Source organism: Sabethes cyaneus, chromosome 1, assembly GCF_943734655.1.
Source record: "Sabethes cyaneus chromosome 1, idSabCyanKW18_F2, whole genome shotgun sequence".
Taxonomy (NCBI): domain Eukaryota; kingdom Metazoa; phylum Arthropoda; class Insecta; order Diptera; family Culicidae; genus Sabethes; species Sabethes cyaneus.
In genome coordinates, this window is record NC_071353.1 from 40,998,578 (window position 1) to 41,019,174 (window position 20,597).

Consider the following 20,597-nt stretch of genomic DNA (forward strand, 5'->3'; position numbering starts at 1 on the left):
ACAATTTTAATCTGATTTCGACGAAATAGGTGTCATTTGATTCGTTTATTTATCTAGTTTTGAATCATTTGGCCATTTGGCCACTAAAAGACATACGGGGCCCGAAAATCCGGAATTCCGACAGAGTGTCCGCTATGAGGAAGAGAAATGATTGTATTGCAGGAAAATCAGTCATGCGGATATAAAAACTATAAAAATTCATACAATGTACTATTTCATATAATGAGATGAATCAGGTTGGCCATTCCGGAGTAGGTTCCTGTGGGGTCATGGGTGGCCAGTCCAGGATTGGAGGTAAAACCTAGCAATATGGGTATCAAAGTTCTTGGAATTAGTTCGGTAGGTGATATTTTTTACATTTCGATGTATTTTGATTGGTTATTTCGAAAATGGTTTCTACGGGGTCATAGATGATACCGCAGGATTCAAGTTAATGCTTAGCATTATCAGAACCGTTCAAAACGTAGAACCATCCGTTATACATTTGGAACCAGTTCCGAAATTATCAATCAGTACTAAACTGACCATTTCAGTTCAAAACATCTAAAAGATCCGCTAAACCAATTCTAATATTGGATTAGGCACCCAACTCGCCATCTGTATCCCTACAGGAACCAAATTCTGGAGTGACCAATGCGATCTAAAGTCACCAATTTATATAATTAGATGAAAAAAGGGTCCACAATGTCAAGTTCAAAGCTAATAGGTTTACTGAAAGCTGATATTCTTTCAAAACATGCGGCTTCCCACGTTTTACCGGATGTTGCTCCGGAATTACCGATTCTCGGGAACTACTTGTCATTTGATGGCCAAACGCTTTATCTAATCAAAACTAGATAAATGTACGAATCAAATGCCACCGGTTTCATCCAAATCGGTTCAACATAACTAAAGTTATGAAGATAGCAAATCATGGGTACCCGGGTATTTCTGTCGCCCTCCTAGCTAATAAAAAAATTCAAGTGACTCTCATTGCTAAACCCCTTTATGGTAATGCACCAAAAAACCTCAATTACTTAAGATCAACGAGTTTTACGATGTCGCAAAATTTCAATGACGTATGTTTTAAATTGAATGAGTTATAACTATTTTAAAACTGAAAAGGTACTCGGGTACCCTGTCGCACACATAACGGTTAAAGAAATTAAAGATTTTAAAACGTTCAAGTTCAAGACGTTGAAGGGATTTAACCAATTCAATCCCATTTTATCAACGCACATCTTTTCACTACACTTCCAATGAAACGTCAAACATGCATATCGAAACAGAATTAAATCATAACCGAACACTACAGCTGTAGAGCACTTTTCCAACATAGATATCAAATTCGCCTAGGTTTAATCATCTCGCCGTAAAGAATTTGCAATCTGTTGAGATAATAGACTTTAGTCATTTTTTCTGGCGTACTTCCCAAGCAAGGACATCAAAATGGTCTAGGTTTAATCGCGATGTTAAGAAATCTTGTTGAGATGGGGAAACTTTGTCACTTGTTTTGGCTTACTTCCTAAGCACAGATATCAAATTGGTATAGGTTTAGATCATCGTAAAGAATCTTCCAACCAATCACGAAGCGAGGATTTCCAGTTGGACAGTGCTTCATTATTTTCAATTTTTCAATAGTACGTACTTTGAAATCAATAGGTTTCATTATTGGTGTTGACGCGTAGAAGGTTTTCCGATCGATTGGCTCGATAAAATCGATCAGGAAACCGCTATATTATTAGCGCTCAAAATTTTTCATTTTTCGTGACGCTCACATTTTTCGGTTTTTTGGAATGACCCGCTATATCAGCTACCTTCCTGAAAGACGTAGTCCTACGTCAAAAAAAAAAATGTTTTTAGTACTTCCACTAGTTTAAATAGTTTTCATGTGGTGATACAGTGTCATTATACTTTATCAGAATATGCGTAAATTTATGTACCACTAAAACACCCAATTGAAATTGGACTTGAAACTAAAATTGAATTTGAAATCGGAGGTGAAGTTGGAACTAAATTAGACTTGAAATTGGACTTAAAATGACATAATAAATTGTACCCGAAATTGGGCCTTAATTGCACTTGAAATTAATAGACCGCCCAGTTAGCTTGGAGGTACGATGCTGGGGTCTAACAAAAGCCAGTCGTCGAATGTTCGACTCTCGACTTAGCGATGCTGCTAGATAGAATTAGTAAGATCGTTGCACTAGCCCCGAAATGGTCCTGTACGCTGACTGCCGGCTAGTGAAGTCTGTCGATAAAGAAGGTCTTGGTCTTAGTCTTAGAAAGACATTTATACCCATTGGTTTTACTTTTTGCCCTTAAAATTAGAAATGTCATTGGACTTCAAATGTGAATTGAGTTTGGAATTAAATGGGAAAAGTCAGGTGAGTTGAAGCTCAATGTCCATGACTGTTTATACTGTTTAGTTGCCTGTGAGCAGCCGTCCCAATGGTCATTGGCAATGAAATATTGGTGCGCAAAAAGTCGTGGGATTTGTCTGGTTTGTTGAGTCATTATCAAATAAAATCATAAGTCAAAATAGTCATCAATACTAAGTGTATGATTTAACCATAATGAAGTTAATGCGATTGTATTACTGGTGAGTAAGAAAATCTGCTTGTTTAATATTTCTTAAAAATGATGCAAAACAAGATGTTACCCCATATACGTCATATCAGCAAAGAATATTTCGTTGGTATTTCAGCTGTTATAATTCTAATTTTGAGAAGAATAGAATCATACCCTCTTCACGAGGCTGTGCAGGAGCGGGAAAACCACCTGCACACGTTAATCCGTTCTGAATAATTGAGAGGTATAAACTTTGTCCATAATAAGGTGAGACTGGTAGGGGTACCAGTCAAGGAGACGTACGCAAAGGTACCGGAGCTTCATTTTATAATGATCAAATATTCATCACGAATGGAATCTGCTCTCACTTCGTTCATATTAGGTACCAGAAATATGTACGCACGTGCACATTTCATCATGGTTGCATAAATTTAACTTGTCTGCTAGTTGGTAAATCTTTTCACCAGAAGCAGTGTTTGCTAACTTCGCATTCATTGGTGCGTAATGTACATTGAGTCTTTATTCTGATAAACATGAAAGAAAAATCGATGCCAAAGGTACTTGCAGATTGCTCCCTGGATCTGTACACCCAGGTTTATTAAGATTCTGTCGCAATACTTCATATTCTTCTGTAATATATTCCGGGTGAAGGGTGATGGAATCTGATTCAAAAGACTGCTTTCTGTTGCATCAACAAGAATGAGGATTATTTTGTAAGTAACCAATCAATATTTCCCTGCCACATACTCTTTTGTAAATACACGTATAAGCAAAAACTGAAACATTTAGACTTTGCAATTACCGAAGTTCTCATTAAGCGAATTTATACCATTAAATAAATTTTATAAGGAGAATAATTATTAAAAAACCCATTCGTTACATACCCCGTATAGTTAACATGGATCTAGTAATCGCCCGTAATCATGGGTAAAATCGAATTACGCCAAATCTAATAAACGGATAACATCAAAGAAAGGGCCCAAACAAATGGAAACATTCGCGCCAACAATCGTTCTGTGTTCATTAGTGCTTGTCACAGTTTTATTGTCACTGGCGGAAACGCATTTATTAATTACTTACTCGTTTATCCGCGCCGGGCAACCTAAAAACCGCACTGGACATTAAGCGGCGGGTAGGTGGCGCACGGTTGGCGTTCAGCGCGCGCTGCGGCAGGAAAAGTCACTCATATCGGTTCATTTATGATGCCAGTATTATGATCCCAGCCAGCGGCTGATCCCTGGCGGTATCGCAGGGTCAACAGCAACATTCACACTCACATCGTCACTCGTCACTGATGTTAGCTTTCGGTCGTTATTTTATTGCACTTGCTATTGTTTACAGTGGCCACGGGAAAAGTTCCAATCAATCGTGTGCAAGCCTAGTCCACGAGCGTAATCTCTTTGTTTGACGGAAGCGAATTTTATCCCCATGGATGAGGTAGCGACTGGAGCCGGGTCTATCAAATGGATTTAACATGCTCCCGGCCCGTACATGCTTTGGATTTTAATTAATTTCCACAGAGCACACCCGGTGCAATGGGAACCGTCCTTCGTTTCTCCTCCCCTTGCAATGGTCAACATTCGACCTCGTGATTAGCAACAATTAGGAGTTGCGGAAATTGTAAATTGTGTTTATCCAGCCGTATGCATTCACACCGGTCCGGTGGTGTGTGAGAGATTTGAGGATCAGCGATTTGTTGTTTGGCTAAACTGAGCTATGTTTTCATTTTCCAGTTAATCAATCTTTAGAATGATTCGTTTTCCAACTCGTTGGTTTGGAAATAGGATAATTTGTTTCACCCGCAAATATGTTGACTATTTCGGGAAAAATAGTCAAAACAAAAGTTCAATGTTCCTCAAGGAAGTGTACTAGGATGTGGGATGTTTACAGTATTTGATGTTATAGAAACAATCATTGCCAAGCAATTAAACTGAGCATTGACTTTTAGAGTTGCTTTTGAACGACGGCGCACTTAATTGAATCAGCAGTTGAAGCAAACCGTAACTAATTTTCGCATTTCGATCGTTTCGTTTTCCAATTAGTGTAATGAACGAATTAAACACAATTTTCAAGCACATTGGTTTTAATCCTGCTGCTAATAGATTAATACAATAATCGAAATACCACTTCACAGTGAAAAAAAACAGCCGGCAATGACATAATTTTCCATGGCAATAAAAAAGCCTATGTAGTTTCCGAACCACGGCAAAAAAGATGGACATAAATTTCATTTACACACCCAATTTGTGGCGATGCTACTCGGGACCTTTGTTGTGAGAAAGGGGTCGATCGAGCACGGTAAGGTCCTAACAGATGATTCAATCAGTCGTCCTCAGTTGCAAGCAATGTTTTTTCACCTCTTTTTGCTCCATCACGTTCCCGAACGCATGATGGCATGGTGCGACACTGCATTAATCGCTCGATGGACAGGTTCGCCTCGCACGCATTTGCTCACCCATATGCACCGCGTCCCTATGCAACTTGCATTGCGTGTGGTCACGGCAGCCAGCGCCGCAAACCACACGGACGGACCGATTTTGGGAAAGTTGAGTTGGTTTTTAGAGGATTTCAACGATTTCTAAGAATTGAGTGACAGTTGCTAGCGCGGAATTGTTACTTGGGAAGTCACCTGGTTTTTTGGTTGGTAAGGTAATCTGATTTGAGCGCTAAATACTGTGAACACTTAAAAAGGCACGCCTGATCTTTCTAATTCGTGTGTCTTGGTGACACAATTTGGCGTTGTAAGGTTTTGCAATTACTTGGCGTGTACTCCCGCGCTTTAGACATCAGATCGTCGTTAGGAGCTCAGTCAACCCTGTGACAGGGTCCCTGTGTCATCGTTGTGCGGTACTTTGCATGAAAACACCCCATACTGAGGCTCAATGAGATGGACTAGATTATTTGAAACTCTTTTGAAGTAGGACTACTTCTTTGATTTCTATATTGGGGTGCACTTTAGAAAAACGAAAAGGGAACATGTAACGAAAAGTGGTTATGGTTTGCACGCTTATAACTCAGTCATCCGTCAACAGATTCTAGAGATATTGGTATCAATCGATTGGAAATTTTTAAAAAAATCCATAACAATACAATAGATTCCATGTTTCCCAAACAGACGTTTAATAATTGAGAAAATATTAGACGGATATTCATTATTTCATTATTTTCATGTTTTTGCCTTCCCACGCCAATGCTTCCCTAGCACAGAAGACAGAAATATATACGAGATGAGCTATGGGTTAAGCTGGCCTTTGATTGTATTTAATTTACGCTCTATAGAATCAGCTCGAAAAGTGTTGAACTTCAGCGGTTGCTGCTTGCTCGGTATAAGGCATCGAAGACATTCAAATTCACCAAGCAAGACGCCAACAAACCGAAGAAGCCACCGACTCGTCCGCCAGCGAACGATATGGTTTTTGCTGCATATCAATACCCAGTAAAATCAATGGATCCACGCTGCAAGTCGTTAGAAGTAAATCGCCGCTAGCCACAATTGTCACGTTCCAAGGTTGGACACATTCGTGAAAAAGGTTTTGAAATTAGCTGTCGAAAAGCTGGTCCAAACAAAAAGAACAGGCGCTTCCGATTCGTTCAAGATTGATAAAACGGACGAAAACAATTTATCTTTGCTAACTGCTGCAAAGGTAGCTCCGATTAAAGCTGTACTACTGGAGTAAATACGCGGGTGCCCCGAACAAAAATCTACTAAGCCAATGAAAACTGTAGCAAAGGCACCGAAAGCCCCAGTCAAAGGAAGTCGTTCCAGCGGAGAAGGTGCCCGAAAAAAACTGCTGCCTAGATGTAAATTTCCTTGATTTGCATTACTAATATTTGGTAGAAACAAATCAGTTCTTTTAAGAACTACTGAATAAAAGTATACGAAGCAGTTAAATTGATTTTTCTCACATTTTAAAGTGATGTTGGCAGTTTAGTATAAGCGTTCGAAGTATGAGCCCGTCAGAAATTATATGTTTAAACTGTATTAAGACAAATATTTCTGAACACAATTGTTCATTCCACTTTCCACTGGTTTTCGGTGGCATGAAGACGATGCTTCATATTAGGTTGCTCTGCAGAAACTGGTAGCTCTCCATTAAGGAAGCACCGGACACCGGTTTTGTTCAAACAATGTACGGTTTCGTTGTACGTTGTACCGCCTTTCTTTCGTGTCTATGATTCTCTGCCCTACGTTGATCCGCCTTTGTTACAACTTGCTGCCGTTTGCTCTGGTATATAATCAGAAGTAAACCGGCGAACGGCATCATTTTCGCATTGGCATCGGTACGGTACAGTACAGACAGCAGAGAGTTGCGATTATATCTCCCTCACTGGACTCGGCAAACCGGTAAAACCCAGCGCAGCGGCAGCAGCAGCAGCAGCGGATCATTGTTTGGTGTAGAGTGCGCCGAACGCGTTGGTACCGGAGCATCGATCTATTATCTGCTATATTAGAATATTTGGTTGCGGGAGCGGAAGAGCATGAATTAATGGAAAATGCTCTGTGCGGTAACCATTGTCTCCATTGCCCTGGGAGGTGTTGTTTCAAACATTCAAGCCATTCTGCTGGCCGGATTTTCAACCACATAAATTGCCACAACCCGTCCTTTTTAGGACGAACGAATTTGTTTATGAAGAGATGAAAATTTTCTGTATACTAAATTTCTTTAATTAAATTTCCAAATGTCGCTGATTCTTTAAATCATGAAGAATTTCTTCTGATTTGATCTATAAAACGTTAAATATGTGGTGACTCACCATACGGTCTTCTAACTCATGACGTTGCTTTAATTTTATTTTTGCTAAAAAATTTTACCTTCTCACGCCAATGCTTCCCTAACACGGATGACAGAAATATATAGGAGAAGAGCTATGGATTAAATTCCCTTTGAATCAAAAGGATCAAAGTTTGATTGTATTTAATTTACGCTGTATAGAATCCGCTCGAAATTCGTTGAGCTTCAGCTGTTGCTACTTCCCCGGAATAAGGCAACGAAGACATCCAAATTCACTAAGCGAGACGCCAATAAACCGAAGAGTCAACGGGTCTTCGTTGCAAGCCGTCTAGAAGTATATCGCCGCCAACTACAATTATGACGTTTCAAGGTTGGACACATTCGTGAAAAAGGCTTTGAAGTTAGTTTTCAACAAGAGAAAGCTGGTCCAAACAAAGAACTGGCGCTTCCGGTTCGTTCGCCTACCAAACTTGCTAGCGAGAAGCAAGATTACTAAGTCAATGAAGACCATAGCAAAGGCATCGAAAACTCTAAAGCCAAAAGAAGTTCTAACGGAGAATGCTGTTCGAAAAAAACTGCTGCCAAGCAGTAAATTTCTTCGATTTGTATTATTGACAGCTGGTAGAAAACAATCAGTTCTCTTAAGAACTACTGAATATATGAGTATATGAAGCAGTTGAATTGATTTTGCGAACGGCATCATTTTCGCGTTGTTTGGGTTACAAATAATAATGAGAGTTACGATTTTATCTCCCTGTCCGGATCCGGACGCGGCAAAGGTGGTAAAACTCGGCAGCAGCCGATTATTGTTTGGTGTGGAGTGGAAATTACGCCAACCGTGTTGGATTCGAAACATCGATCTATTATTGTCAATTGCAAGGAAAATTGTCCAATCAATAAGTGCGCAATAGCTCATAAAAGTGCTATTTTAGCTTAAATCGTTTCGGTCTCTTCGGCGCACTTATTGCTTGGAAGATAACGAAAAAGTGCGCCGAAGATCGAAACGATTTAATGCAAAATAGCACTTTATGAGCGATATCGCACTTTGGATGGTGCAATTTTACTTGCAATTGACAATAAGCTGCTATAATACAATATTAAATAAGCTAGAAAACCCAAATTTTGGTCGCGGAAGCAGAAGGGTTTAAATTGGTGGGAGCCCATCTGAAGGACGAAAGTTGACAATGGACACTACGAGTCAGAAATCTGAGAATTAGAGATTAAAAAACGGACCTTTTCAGGTCCACCATATAAATTAGCTGAAGAATTGAAATTATGAATTTCTCACATGTAAGAACACAATTCTTTAATGCGCAACTTGATCATCTATATATGAAATTCATACAAGAATCACCGGCTTTAGCATTGGGAGACGAATTGCGCTACATTCGTAGTCCTACTTCAAGCCTGCGCCCGTGCCACTAGGCATGGACCCTTGTACTTTTATACGTTAGTGCACCCAGATGTTTTTGGGGGATTTGTAAGATACAAATGAGACCTCCCATTGTGAATTTACTGTAGTTCTTCGTTAACATGGAACACTACACTCAAAAAAATCGACACGTCGCATCCACGTGAAAAATCATGTAAACTTCTGTACAGCAACTTACGTGAACTTCATGCACTAGTTAATGGGAAAATTGATAAAATTTACCGGGATCGCACATAGACTGGTTAGTATGAGTGAGAATTACCAACAATTCACGTGAATGTTACATGAAAAGTTTGATGGATGAGAATTACCTATGTTTTCACGTAAACTTGACGTGCTGATTTTTTTGAGTGTACTCAATAGTTCACCTTTCGTATCAATATAATCAAGATCACACGTACACAGGCATAGTCCTGAACATTCGCCGGTCTGTCTGTTCTTTTGCACACTCTTAAATGAGTTTACCGTAACTTGGTTGAATTTAGCTAAAACTTGGTTAAAACTACTGAAAATGCCCTTAAAGTGTACAAACTCAGATTTTGAGTAGTTTTTCAACCATAAAATTGGTAGGTAGTAGGAACTTAAAAGTGCGTTATTTGTCACAGAGAATAATTCAGTTATCGGTAGCAAGTAACCAAAATTGGTTGAATTCTTTACCCAAAATTTGAATTTGTACACTTTAAGGGCATTAAGGGCAAGGGTAGTTTCAACCAAATTTTTGCTAAATCCGACCTATTTACAGGTAGAATCATTTAAGAGTGTAGGCAGTTCGAAAGGTAAGACCGCAGACAAACAGGCATATTTGTCAGGCATTTATTGCTGGTTGGAAATGTCTCCGTATTCGTTAAATAACGAAAGGATTTCGAGGGATACTACTGATGCTAATTGATATTTGGGAATGTCGATTATAGATGAAGCTAGTGTTCAGACAAAATGTGTGGTACGATAATTTTGGTTGATTTTTCTTCCAAAAGATATGTCTGTTTGTCTGTGGTAAGGCGTAGTGTCAATAGACCATTTTACGAACTAACAACATTGCTGATATTGATATTACTTTCCCGTGGGGCCATCTGTGGATTGTCCAAGTACCAGCACGGGAAAGCGCAATATCAATATCAGCAACTTACCTTGTCGCTTGTCATATAAAATGGTCGATAGCTCCAGTGTCACGAGTAATTCCTGGCTGTGGTCGACGTATTCCACATTGGCGATCCTTGCCAGTTGGAAATTGTTTTATTTAGAGCATCATTTTTTTTATTCTATATTAGAGAGGTTTTCAGCCTGCGGCTGGTTCGCCTCTTTTAGAGCATCATTTGTTATTTTCAATAATTATCTACGATTCTCAGTGATTTAATGAAACAACGATGTGTTTCAACGTCATTTTATTTGCCAACACGGTTTTGTGTACACACACGTTGCGGTGCTATGTTTTTCTCTTTTGTTCTCACGCCATCCTTATGAACAGCGAGTTGCACGTACAAATCGCAGTTCTCCATCAGAACACTAGAGAATAAAAGAGACGAGTTTTACCTAATTTTCTGCTTACCTAATGCTTCTGCATGAAAGGGAAATCACGCCTTGTCTCCCCTAAGACAAAATCTTTAGTTTTATTACTTTCCTCTATCGTTTCCTCCGTCAATTATAAAAAAACTACCATTATAAAAAAGTTAATAATATTCATCCAGTTCATTCAACCCGGGTTGAATAAACAGCAATCCTTTATTAGATTTGAGAAGTTGGGCCGGTACATGGGTGTCCTAAACCAAATTGTATCACGGAAAAAAACGCTGTAGAAAATTACCTAGTTCACCGATCCTTTTCAAACTTTCAGACTATAAAATATATTTCATTAGTAAGCGTTTGGCATACTTATTCCATTCAACTTCAATACCATAACCGTATGATCGCACCTTACGTTTAACTCCACTCAGGGTTCTGTATAACATCTGGCTGCAACTTCTTCTGTACGGAAACCCACGTTTTCTTCATGTCTGCCTCGGAGTTGGCCTTCTTGGGATGCTTCCGTAGTAGCTACTCCATAATAGCCCAGTATTTCTCGCTGGGCCTTAGTTGCGCTTGCGGTGCGTTGTGGGGGCTCATGTCCTTGGGTACGAAAGTGACCCGGTTGGCTTCATAACACTCCAGGACATCCTTCAAATAGTGACTCTTTCAACAGAGGAAGCAGACGCTTCTGTAGACACTCCTTGAGGTAGAACCGCCCGTTTACAGTCCTGGTAGTCACGCACGGCGCACTCCGTTTGCCATCACTTGAGCATGTATTTCTAGGCAAACTTTAAAAGTTTCTGCTTCCTTACTGCCTCCGGAACATCAAACTTGTGCTAGACGGTGAAGTACAGTAGCCCCGGCAGCTATCGGAAGTCCGCCTTGACGTAAGTCACAGCTTCCATGATGAGACAATGAGGCTTCGTCAGCATCTGGGTGTACAGTTTCTGGGCCCGTGACTTTACCACCGTATTTTGCCGTTCTTCACGATTTGGAGCTTTCTGCACTTTGTATGTATGCAGTTCCTCCCGGTCCTTGTCTCTCTGAACGAACGGCTTAGACAGATTCAATTTTTTGGCCACATCTCTGGCCGAAGCAATGGGATTCCGCTGAAACGCTTTCACCACACGCTTGTGATCTTGATCCAGCGCCGTAGCGAATGGTTGGCCAAACTGGCCCCCGCCAAGGGCGCTAGCTCTTGGGGCGCCAAAAAGGGCCTGCATATGCATAACATATGCATTAAAAAAGTGGGTTGAGCGATTTTAATACCACGTTACCAGTTGATTTGCATGCAGCAGCCATGGCGAAAAGACAAACAATTACGCTGAATGCTTTGTTCGTACTGCCCGTACTGCTCCACTCCGTAGCGAAGAACCCTACTAGCTCGGTTGTTACAACGTTGTTGTGGTAACCGAAATATGACTAATTTCAGTCGTAATTCGGTTGCTTCAACTAAATGGACCTAAAGTGTGCTACTTGGGAAGTTGGACATGGTGGAACTCTTCGTATCCACTGAATAGAGCCAATCTGGTAATTACAACATCCTCCCCCCGAAAAAAGCGAAAGCGTTGAACAAAAACCTGCGCGACCGTAACCTGCAGCAGAAGCTGAAAATGAAGACCTAGAGCAACCGGCTAAACGGTGAAGAAGTACTGGACTAAAATGGACATTTTCATGCGGAAGCATAAGTCGATGTTGGTTGTGTCTGAGAAGCATAAAATCGCTCAACGAACGGCTGAAGGTGCTGGTAAAAACAGCTTTCCGACGAAGTACGATGTCGCGGTCATAATGGACGACGAAAACTACTTGACGCTGGGCGGCAACGACTGGCAGAAGACCGAGTACCTTACGTCCCCACCAAGAAGATAAGCGATGACGTCAAATATATCTTCCCAAAGAAGATCCTTCTGTGGCTGACGATCAGCGAGAAGAAAATGTGCAAGCCGCGGTAAACGAGGAGGTACGAAGATACAGTACGCAGTGCCTTATGGAAGTTTCCGCCTTCATCAAGAAGTATCGCACAAAGGACGCGCAAGTTTTTGGGCCAGTCCTGGCCTTGGCCCATCATGCCAAGAGATCACTAGAGATGAACCGGTTGAAGATAAACGTTGTACCGACGATCATCAACTTTCCCAACGTTCTCCAACTGCCACCAATCAGATATTTTTGGGTGAAGCTCGAACGGAGCATTTGCTCCAATAATTTTGCCGCCAAAACGGAGAAAGAGCTGACTGCCAAGGCCACGAAAGAGTTGAATATAATACCGATGTCTATCTTTTGGTCGGCCATTGCGAAAATTTCGATAAATCGATGTAAAGCCACCTGGTAGGGCGTCAAAGCATTTTTATAGAAGGCCTAATAAATATAGGATTGAAGGATAATTTGTTACATTGCATGACCTTTTGTATTTTTTTTTCATCACCAAAGGACGAATACGAAAAAATGATAAACTTGGGAGGAACACTGATTAACGAAACAAGGGGGCGCCAAATTGGGTTTCAGCCAAGGGCGCCGCGATGTCACGCTACGGCTCTGTCTTGATCACGAATAGAACATCCATTTTGACTGCATTTTTCTTTCCGTTCGATGCTCAGAATTTTGTAGCAATGTTTAATCACACGACTCAACGTTGAATGCACGATTACGAGTTGTTTTCCGATGAGATAGTTCAGGATTTTCCAGATGCTTGCGCAAAATCAATTCGCGAGGTTACTTTTCGGATGACGCCTTTTTTTTCCAAATTTCGAAAGACTGACAGCGATATAAAAAACCAGGGCAAACAATACACTCTAAACTACTACTACCTCAAAATTTCAAGAGAAAATACCCAATGGGTGATTTTCTACAGCGTTTTTTCCGTTATGCAATTTGATGTAGGACACGCTTACTCCTAAGTCGAGTAATTGATTTCTTTTTAATTTAAATTCGCTGTATTTATTAGGGCAAACAGAGTATTATTGAATGAGATTTCAGGCTTTTCACATATAGGGTGTTCAATAAGTTCGAATACAACTTTTCATCGTTGTGTAAGTGTGCATCATGTGCATTCTGTGTATTAGTAATGGTGTCAGCTTTAGCCTTATATATAGGCTAACCGACGCGCAAGGTGTCGGCTTGATGCCATTTGTTATTTGTTTACCGCGCGCGATGGAGTACCGCAACACGCGTCGTAGTAAAGGTGAGCGACCCGGCGACATATTTCGGCGGTTGAAATCCCACGGGGTAAAGCGGAAGTTCATCCGTTGGTACTGGAAGATGGGTTCGGCCAAGGACCGTGCTAGATCCGGGCGGCCGCGTTCGGCGAGGACGCCAGCAACCATCAAGGTGGTGAGGGAGTGGGTTCGTCGAAAAATAAACCGCTCGATCCGAAAGACCGCTGTTGACTTGGATGTGTCGATCGGGACTGCCCACACCATCATGGCGAAGCACCTGGGGTGGAAGCCGTACAAGAATCGCAAGGTTCACGGGATAACGGAGGCTACAACGAAGAAGAGGCTGGACAGCAAAACTGATACTTTCACGGCACGCTGGCCAGGAGTTCGTGTTTTCTGATAAGAAACTCTTCATCTTGCAACAACCGCACAATATCCAAAATGATCGGCTGTGGGCGCCGACGTTGGCCAACATCCCCCCGTCCCACATAAACCACCCGCGGTTCCAGAGCGCCACTTCGGTGATGGTTTGGGGGGCCGTATCCAAGCGTGGGAAGCTTCCACTGGTGTAAATCAAGAAAAACGTGAAAATCAACGCCGCGTACTATAAGACCGAGGTTTTGGAGAAGGTTGTGGCCCCGGCAAGATCATTACGTCTTTCAACAGAACGCCGCACCGGCCCACATGGCGAATATCGTCCAAGCGTTGTGTCGGGAGAATTTGACTGATTTTCTCGATAAGACTTTGTGGCCTCCCAGCTCTCCGGATCTTAATCCCCTGGATTTGTGTATGGCGAACATAAAGTGAGCACTATGGACCAATTTAAGAAGCTCATTTCCAAGATCTGGGATGACATGCCCATAGACCAGGTGCGTGCCGCAGTGATTCTTTTGAGAAACGTCTCAAGTTCGTCATAAATCTCAATAAACACTGCTTCAATAAAAATTGACTCAGAAAAGTATATCTTGTAAATTTTTTTTTTTTTTTTAATTCTATATTAGAGAGGTTTTCAGCCTGCGGCTTTGTAAAATTTTGAAAACAAAAAACTTTCCTCAATAATGCTAAACCTCCCGTTCACAGTCTTTCCGTGTGCAATATTTTAATGCGACCTGTGTGCCATTAAATAGCTGGTGGGTTTTTATGCATCCCGTTCACCACCACTTCATGCGGCTGTCACATCACAATGCCGAAAATGTGTACGGAATTTGAAATCAATCCGATTGCCGGGAATCGGATAATTTGCATTTGCCGGATATACGACACATGATACGTTTTGTGGTGGAATTATGAGGTAATACAACCTTTTACAGAATTTGCTGTAGCCATTATATCATTAAAACCATTAAATTTACTATTTATTTTGGGTACTGACGCAAAATGTTTTGTTATGCACCTGCGAAATTTTCGTTGATCAACTCACCGCCGAAAAAACTTTTTTTCCTCGAAACATCTCCACAGATTCACAATTTCTGACATCAAGTTGTCCTTTCATGATTGTTTTTGCCTTTAACTTTCTACTATTTTGATCCATACGCTGAAGTATGAACTCACTTCACTTCCCTCACGTAAATCCACTATTGTTTCTTTCAACTTTTCCCTGATAAACAATAATTAAACCACACTTTTAAAACTAGTGCAAACCACTGCAAAATAAAAGCATTTGGTGTTCAGTAATTTCATTTGCATGCCCTTTTTGCTCCTGCTCCGGTAGAGTGGCAGAATGTGTGTGTGTGTGTGTGTGGGTTTGTGTGACGTCTGTTTACGTGTGTTGTTTACAAACCCTTGAAAGAACTCTCGTCTAAAGTGAATAAGCCGAATGAGCGCTCCGGCAGCTGATGATGACCGGACGGAATCTTCAAAACCTAACCGGAGAAACAAACCATCGGAAGGACCAAAACAGGACAATAGATTGCATGCAAAGGGACGGAGTCCGGTTGGTACGACAGTGGACTGGTTTCACACCGTAAGTGACAAGTTTTTTCCTCACCACTTTCGGCAGATGGGAAGGCTGAGAGGAAGGATTGTGTCGAAAAACTGCAAGCCGAAAGCAATTTATTTAGGGCAAAGTAGCGTAAATAAAAGCACTTGACATAATTGAAAAACTCCAGTCTTCGACGATTTCCCCTTCTAGACTACGGGCACATGAGAGCCGACCACATTACTCTTCCGCAACCCCGTTGTTTCTTCCGATTCCGACCCCGGAAGAAACAAGAGGCTGACAAAACGTTCGGACCATACGGTTCTGTACGGTCGTGTAACATCAAGTGAGGTTCTGGCCTGATACCTTCGTGTGCTTATGGGTGTACGGTGCTCGGTATAAGCCCAGGAGCATGCAGATGCAAATTGTTCACCAGGAAACTTTATCTACGCGGCCAGAATCGGGCATGGTTTTGGGGTGGTTTGTTACCGCATGTTTATGCCGGGCCATTTTCGGAAACTTGGCCCTGGCATACAATCACCGCACTTCAAACTTAACGAGAGTTTACTGTATTCCCCTCCAAAAAAAAAGAAGGATGTCGCGATATTAGCTGGCCCCGTTTGAACTAATTGGAACACTTTTGATTACGTAAAATAAGTACTTGATAAGTATTTGGTGCTACCCTATCCTGAGGAACAACACCTTCGAGGTGTTTTTTTTTTCTTTTACTGTTTATATCGGTGCCTGATCCTTACTGATGGATACGAGAGATTCAAAGTATTCGGGAAAATTAATTAGTTTCCGTTCGATCAGGCTTTCGTCTAGATTTTTTGCAATACTCTGCTGGTGGAACTCATTTATCTAATGCATTTTTTCTACTTTTCTTTCATTTCTTTTCAGATATTTACAAATTGTAGTATTTATAATAGCGTACCAAATTAGTTTATCCAATTCGAGGCGGGTAAGTTTTCCCGGGCTAGCATTTGCATAGTCAGCTGGTTTTATCTGCTGCCTGGCGCCAACTGGCTCTACCGAACCGACAGCTATCGCTATCGTAATGGAAACAAACCAACCATAGTCTTTATGGGAATTATAAAATTTACCGTGCTGTAAACAAACGTAAGTCATCTAGTGAATGGCGTAAAACAAGCAGCAAATGGTTCTTTCTTTTTTGATTGGCAATTTTTAATTTCTCCCATCTCACCTTACCGGAACAGCAGTAGTACATACCACGGCAGTGCCTGACAGTGGCCGTATGGCTGTCTTCACTCACAACTAAGTCGGCATTTTGCAACGGTCCTACGGTGCGATATTTAGCTTCTAATACATGCCCGTATTTAGTTTTCAATACCAATTGATTGTCTTCAACTTTCTTAAAATAAATTTAATCTTTTTTGCTGATTGTAAATTTGGATTCAATTTTAACGATAGTAATTTACCAGTCGAAGTTGAAAACTGTTCAGCATCACCCCATCGAACGGTGCGCTGACATGCTACAGGTACACGTGTGCTACGTGATGCGGATGTCGTTAATGCTAATGCGAACGTTTTGCAGTTCTGGTCCGACTGCGGGCACAATAGAACGCACCCGTATCAAGGGAGACGCACGGTAGATTGTGTTGGTTGGTAGAAAGGAACATACTCCCATAAGGAAACCGAGCGATACACTTCCGACTGGTACCTAGTGGGCATGTTGAAACAGTTCTGCGTTCAGTAATTTTTAATGTCGAAACTGTTTACTGTTTGTTGCGTAGAAAGTCAAACATTTTCCGCACAGCTTTCGATCCATAACAAGTTCAGTCGACTATATCTTTGCTTTCCTTTGAATAATAGATTGCAGAAGCTCTCACTGATGAAATTACGGAAATACTTCTAGCATTACCGAATAATGGTGTTCGGTAAGAAAATTTGCTGGAAACTGTATAGAACCAACTTTAAGAGTGTCAGAAAATTTAGGAAGAGTAATCTTCTAGCCATTGAAGAATTTATTTATATTTATTTCGGATATAAATTTCTAATTAACACTAGCTGGTCCCAATTTGGATTTATTCAAACAAATAAGAAAAAATAGGTAACCGAAATAATCCAGAATGTTTAAAAACTTGTGCATGAAATAACAGCTCTGATTGGAACAGTTAGTAACTCTTGTAATTGCTGCACATTGGAAGCTTTAATAGAGCTAATCATCCACTATGGATATGACAAATAATATAAAAAAAAAATTTTTTGCCGCTCTGTTTTCTAAAAGTTCAAAAATGCGTTAAAAATAACTTTTAATAAAGTACGGCACTGCAAGTTTACAAATAACCACGCGTCTTCTTTTTTGCTAGAAACGATGGAGAAAATTTGTTCACGGCTTTGAAGTTTTTTTGTATGATAAAACATCGAGAAACGAAGAAAATATCGAAATAGAAAAGTCTAAGAGTTCCTCTTTGACCCCATAGTAGTCCTTAGCGTCCTATCCAGCAACTGTTATCCCTACCTTATCCCTTAGCAGTCGAGTAACCAACCCCGGTGGAAACAAAGGTCGTATACCGACAGGGAAAGAGGTTCGGAAGCGTGGCCCTAGTAAGGCAACCTATCTAAATCAGACTACTACGAGCAGTCAGGCAAATACGGATCGGAATATTCGGCATCGACCAAGGTGACGAAACAAGGACGACGATTGGATACTTGCAGATCGCTGAGCTTCGCTAGTGGTGACCGGGTGCTGCTCGAACAGCTTGAACTCCGTACACTTGGCATCGCAGCTCTGCAGGAAATTTGTCGCCAAGGAGTGAAAGTTTGGAAGATCTGCGGCGGAAAGTCCCAGTTTTACCAGAGCGATGTCATTGCCAACAAACTATGAACGGGCTTTATAGTGTTGAGCAGAATACAGGATCGCTTGACACGTCACAGCCGTCCTTCTCGGCTAAACATCAGGCAGCTAGATAATCCGCAATCTGTCGAGTACTACGCGCCAATACCGGATGAGGTATTGTCTTCTTCCGAGGAGTCAGCTGCTTCAAACCTCGAAGACGGTTGGGACAGAACATGCTCGGCCATCGGAGAGTCCGCTTCCGTAGCATTAGATGAAGAGCCCCGGAGTATACAAAATGTCTGGCTTGATGGGGATTGCGAGCAAGCGGTGAAAAAAAAAGAAAAAATATTGCTTGGAAAAATTATTTGAGCATTGCCACTAGGGAGAACTTAACCAAAAATCGATGAGCAAGAAATCGGTTGACCACGATCCTGAGGAGTAAAAATGTCCAAGGGTTGTGTTCCAAACACGACCGGTTGGCGTAGAACTACGTTATGTGGGTTTTGTTATGAAAGCTTGAATATAAACAACACTTTTTTCACTTGCAATGACCCATGCAAAATGAAACAGCGTAAAGTAGCACGAATAGCATTGTAATAACTATTTTGTTTTGTTTGTTATATTTAGTTAGGCCGTTACAAATATTTTATATAGTGCTGTTAAGATCGACTGAAGTACATATATTGTATTGCGGATTTTCGGCTTTCCAGTCAGTTTTATATTGAAAACGGCTTTTTTATACTGCCTGACGTTTCAGCCTTTGGTTTTGGCCTTTTTCAAAGGTAACTGCAATAGTTTATTTATTATAATAACAGGATATAACTTTAACACATTGAACTATTGCAATTACCTTTGAAAAAGGCCAAAACCAAAGGCCGAAACGTCGGGCAGTATAAAAAAAGCCGTTTAGAGTATGCCAAAATAGAAATCTGCCTTCCAGTCGAGCAGTCGAGTCGTGGAGTCCAGTCGAGCAATTGATTCTAGAAGTCGAGTCGAGCAGTTGAGTCGAGTCAAGCAGTCAAGTCGAGCGGTCGAATCGAGCAGTCGAGTCGAGCAGTCGAATCGAGCACTCAAGCCAAGCAGTCGAGTCGAGCAGTCCGGCCTAGCTGTTGAGCCGAGCAGTCGAGTGGAGTCGAGCAGTTGTGTCGAGCAGCCGAGTCGGCAGTCGATTCGAATAGTCCAGTCGAGCAATTGAGTTGAGTTGAGCAGTCGGGTCAGATAAAGCAGTTGAAGCGAGCAGTTATGTCAAGCAGTCGAACGAGCAATTAAGTCGAGTTGTCGACTCGAGTCAAGTAGTCGAGTCAAACAATTGAGTCAAGCAGTTGAGTCGAGCAGTCCAGTCGGCAGTCCGTGTGTGACGTCTGACGCAGCAAGCGAAAAACAGGATCGAGAATAAAGCTTACACACTAGTATCTCTTTTTACGTCCGCTTGATTTCGTTTTACGTCATTTTTTTACGTCCTTATAGTCACTTTAACAACCAGCGCCACGTAGTAAGTCAATTCTGCATTATTTTCCATACCATCTTGAAGGTGTCAGTCATTTGAGTAACCTTCCCGAAGACCGCAACTTTCTAGATGGTCAGCAGCGCAAGATTCAGCCTCTATAAGAGTACTACATGTACGCTGGCACCACGTAGTGAGTCAATTCTGTGCCATTTTCCATATCATCTTGAAGGCGGCAGTCATTTAAGTAACCTTTCCGAAGACCGCAACATTCTAGATAGTCAGCAGCGCAAGATATAGCCTGCATAAGAGTACTACATATACACTAGCACCACGTAGTGAGACAATTCCGTAATCCATACAATCCGACGAAAAGCCCTTGATCAGCTAAACAACTTTGTCGAACATACCAACGTTCTATACGGTCAGAATCACGAGTTATTTCAGGTTGGAACCAATTATGTCCATTCGTCCACTTTTTTTACGTCCAAAACTTGAATTAACGTCCGAAATTTGAATTAACATCGTCGTCAAAAACCATTAGGTGGTTTTAGAAAATTCGAAAAAACATCTTTTCTTTTTACGTCCAAAATTCGAATTAACATCCACTTTTTTTTCGTCCAAAATGTAACTTAACGTCCTCTCGTTTTACGTCCAAAATTTGAATTAACTTCCTCTAATTTTACGTCCAAAATTTGAATTACCGTCCTCTCGTTTTGCGTCCAAAGTTTTAACTAACGTCCACTTTTTTTACGACCGATTTTTTTACGTCCCCCAATAGTGGACGTAAAACGAGATTTGAGTGTACAATAATTTCCACACGACAATATCTAAGACGGATTGTCACTGATGGGGGGTCCAAGCTAAGACCGGAGAGGAAAGTTGACCTGAACAATTCGACACTCGAGCAGCGAATGAACGACGATAACGGCTCGGCTTTTCTTTTTATAGAATTTCAGTAGCCTTTACACGTCAGGAAGGCAGGGCTATGCAAGTGTCGTCAGTCTATTCTTCATCTTCTTCTTTACAATAACAGCAGCCGTACTTTTGGTGTATGTAATACGT

The 20,597-nt window shown here is 41.2% G+C and overlaps 1 protein-coding gene across 1 annotated transcript in view; it reads left to right on the top strand.

Annotated features, from left to right (window-relative positions):
• LOC128732946 (papilin) overlaps positions 1-20,597 on the top strand; it is a 227,571-nt gene that overhangs the window by 177,279 nt on the left and 29,695 nt on the right. Inside the window, exon 3 of the mRNA XM_053826428.1 lies at positions 16,189-16,249. Within this exon, the coding sequence (XP_053682403.1) occupies positions 16,189-16,249 (61 nt within the window). The remainder of the gene's footprint in view (positions 1-16,188; positions 16,250-20,597) is intronic.